At 32.5% G+C, this 2409-nt stretch overlaps 1 protein-coding gene across 2 annotated transcripts in view; it reads left to right on the top strand.

Moving 5' to 3' along the window:
• Positions 1–1423: 1423 nt before the first annotated feature.
• The window catches only part of Kifap3 (kinesin associated protein 3), a gene marked incomplete at its 5' end in the record, with an annotated part of 146234 nt that continues 145248 nt past the window's right edge, over positions 1424–2409 (top strand). For both annotated transcript variants that reach the window (XM_017802296.2, XM_008849416.2), the window contains 1 exon segment: positions 1424–1555. In XM_017802296.2, the coding sequence (XP_017657785.1) occupies positions 1424–1555 (132 nt within the window).

The following is a 2409-nucleotide window of genomic DNA, read 5'->3' as shown; positions in this document are numbered from 1 at the left end:
CAAAGCAGAAGATACATAAAAAGGACTGTGGTACAGTGTTTTTCTAGCATGTTTAAAGCCCTGGGTGGAAATCTCTAGTACCCCCTCCCCGACCCCACACACAGAGAATGTTGTTACCAAAGGTTACAATTTATTATATGTAGTTATAGGAGATATATTTTATATTACTATGTGATTTCTTATTGAGCCAAATGCAAACTATGTTTCTGAAATAATTTAGCATCTACTGGTCCAGTTATCTTGTACATATGTGAAAAAAAGTAAAGCAGAGCTATTACTAAGAGGACTAAGTAATTAGTCCTTAAGGGGCTGAAGAGATAGCTCAGCAGTTAAGAACACTGGCTGTTCTTTCAGAAATCCCAGGTTCCAGTCAACAACTGTTTGAACTCCAGCTCCAGGGGATCTCACACCCTCTTCTGTCCTCTGCAGGCATGCATGACACAGGTACACTTACATACATGCAAACAATACACACATACATGTAAAATAAAAATAAATAAAAAGAGGGCATCATTAGTAGAAGAAATTTGCAAAATTTTAAAAGATACAAATTTAATACCAGAATGTTTCAAATAAAAAAGCATTTAATTCCAATTTCATCAAATTAACAGAGTCTAGGTAAAGCACTTGAGAGGTAATTATCTCAATATTTAAACATTCTCATTGTAAATGTATTCAATTCTGTTTGAAAGTTTAGCATTTAAGATCATTCATCTTATAGAAAAATTATAAATGGATATTTTCATGAGGTGCATTTGTTGTAAAAACAATTTTTGTGCTAAATCAAAAAATCAGTAGCAGAAAGGTACTACTTATGAATTGTATACAAATATAATTCATAAAACGTCTAGCTGTATGTGCTCCAAAATGGCAGCAGGTTTTTCCTCTATGCTGTTGAATTTAGTTTTTCTCCTTGCTAATTTATGTCTTATTTTTGTTCAGTTAAAACTGTTTTGTGGAGAATACATACATCTTAATCAAAGTATCTAACATACACAAAAAGCAATTAGAACCTAAAAAAGAGTGCTGATGTTTTGGTTGGTTATTTTGCTGATTGGCTGGAGGTTTGTTGTTGTTGTTGTTTTCTTTTTAGCTAGTTCAATTTTGAGAGACATCATTTCCTAGAGGACACCACTTAGGATTTTCCTGCAGCTGCTAATATGTGGAAGACCTACTTTGAAAGTTGAAATCTCTTAAGATCTGCACTAATAGTCTATCCTTGTGTTTTTCTTCTTTTAACTGAATGTATACACACACACACACACAAAAAAAATATCCAGAGAGAGAGAGAGACCCCATAGAAAATATGATACAAAGGTGTATGTTAATCCATCCCTCGTGTTTTAGAACTAGAAACTGAACAAAACTATGGCTATTTTGTGAGATTTTAATGTAGTTAACTTTATAAAATTTTGTATTACAGGAAAGTTAAAGGGGGGAATATTGATGTACATCCATCAGAAAAAGCTCTCATTGTTCAGTATGAAGTGGAAGCTACCATTCTTGGAGAAATGGGGGATCCCATGTTGGGAGAACGAAAGGAATGCCAAAAAATGTAAGTGTTTTTGTGTGTGTACATATTGAAAATAAGGAACCTTATACAAATGTTATACAAGTGTGATATTGTTTTAGTCTTCATAGATAATAGATGGTTATAACATCCTTCTAGACATATTTCACCCCAGTGAATGGTTATATTAAATTATATAAATATGTAATATGTTTATTCTAGAGAAAGTAAAATTTTTAAAAATATTTTATTTTTATTTTATGTGTATGAGTGTATTGCCTGCATGTATGTGACTGCACCCGTGTCGTGCAATGCCGTGGAGGTCAGAAGAGGGCATTGGATTTCCCTGGGACTGGAGTTAAGAACAGTTCATAGCTGCTATGTGGGTGCTAGGAATCGAACCTGGGTCCTCTGCAAGAGCAGTCAGTGCTCTTAATTGCTGAGCCATCTCTCCATCCCCAAGAAAGTAAAATTTTTATAATGACTAATGTGAAGTTAATCATGAAAGATATATTTGTATGGGACTTTTTTTTTATTTAAAATTTTTTTTTTACCATTAAAGTTACAGTTTTAACAATATGCAAAATATTACAGTAATTCGGATTTTTTGGCATAATGATTGCAGATTTGATAAATACATTTTATATCTCATAATAGCGATGAGGATTATACAAAAGCTATTAAAACAATTATGAGAATAAATTCTATTGTCACTTAAGTATCTAAAGCTATTTTCCTTTGCGTTCTTCCAGAACGATTTGTTCTTATTCTTTACCTTAATTTGAGGGACTTCAAGAAGATACTTGTGTTTTTTTTTTCATACAGAAGAATTCATTCCAAGGCAATTGACATTGAGACGTTTTCACATGCATTTCTAATCTCTATATACATGACTATCA

The sequence above is a fragment of the Nannospalax galili genome, unplaced genomic scaffold (assembly GCF_000622305.1).
Source record: "Nannospalax galili isolate Female #2095 unplaced genomic scaffold, S.galili_v1.0 scaffold1465, whole genome shotgun sequence".
In the NCBI taxonomy this organism is placed as follows: domain Eukaryota; kingdom Metazoa; phylum Chordata; class Mammalia; order Rodentia; family Spalacidae; genus Nannospalax; species Nannospalax galili.
This window is presented reverse-complemented; position numbering and strand designations above follow the sequence as displayed.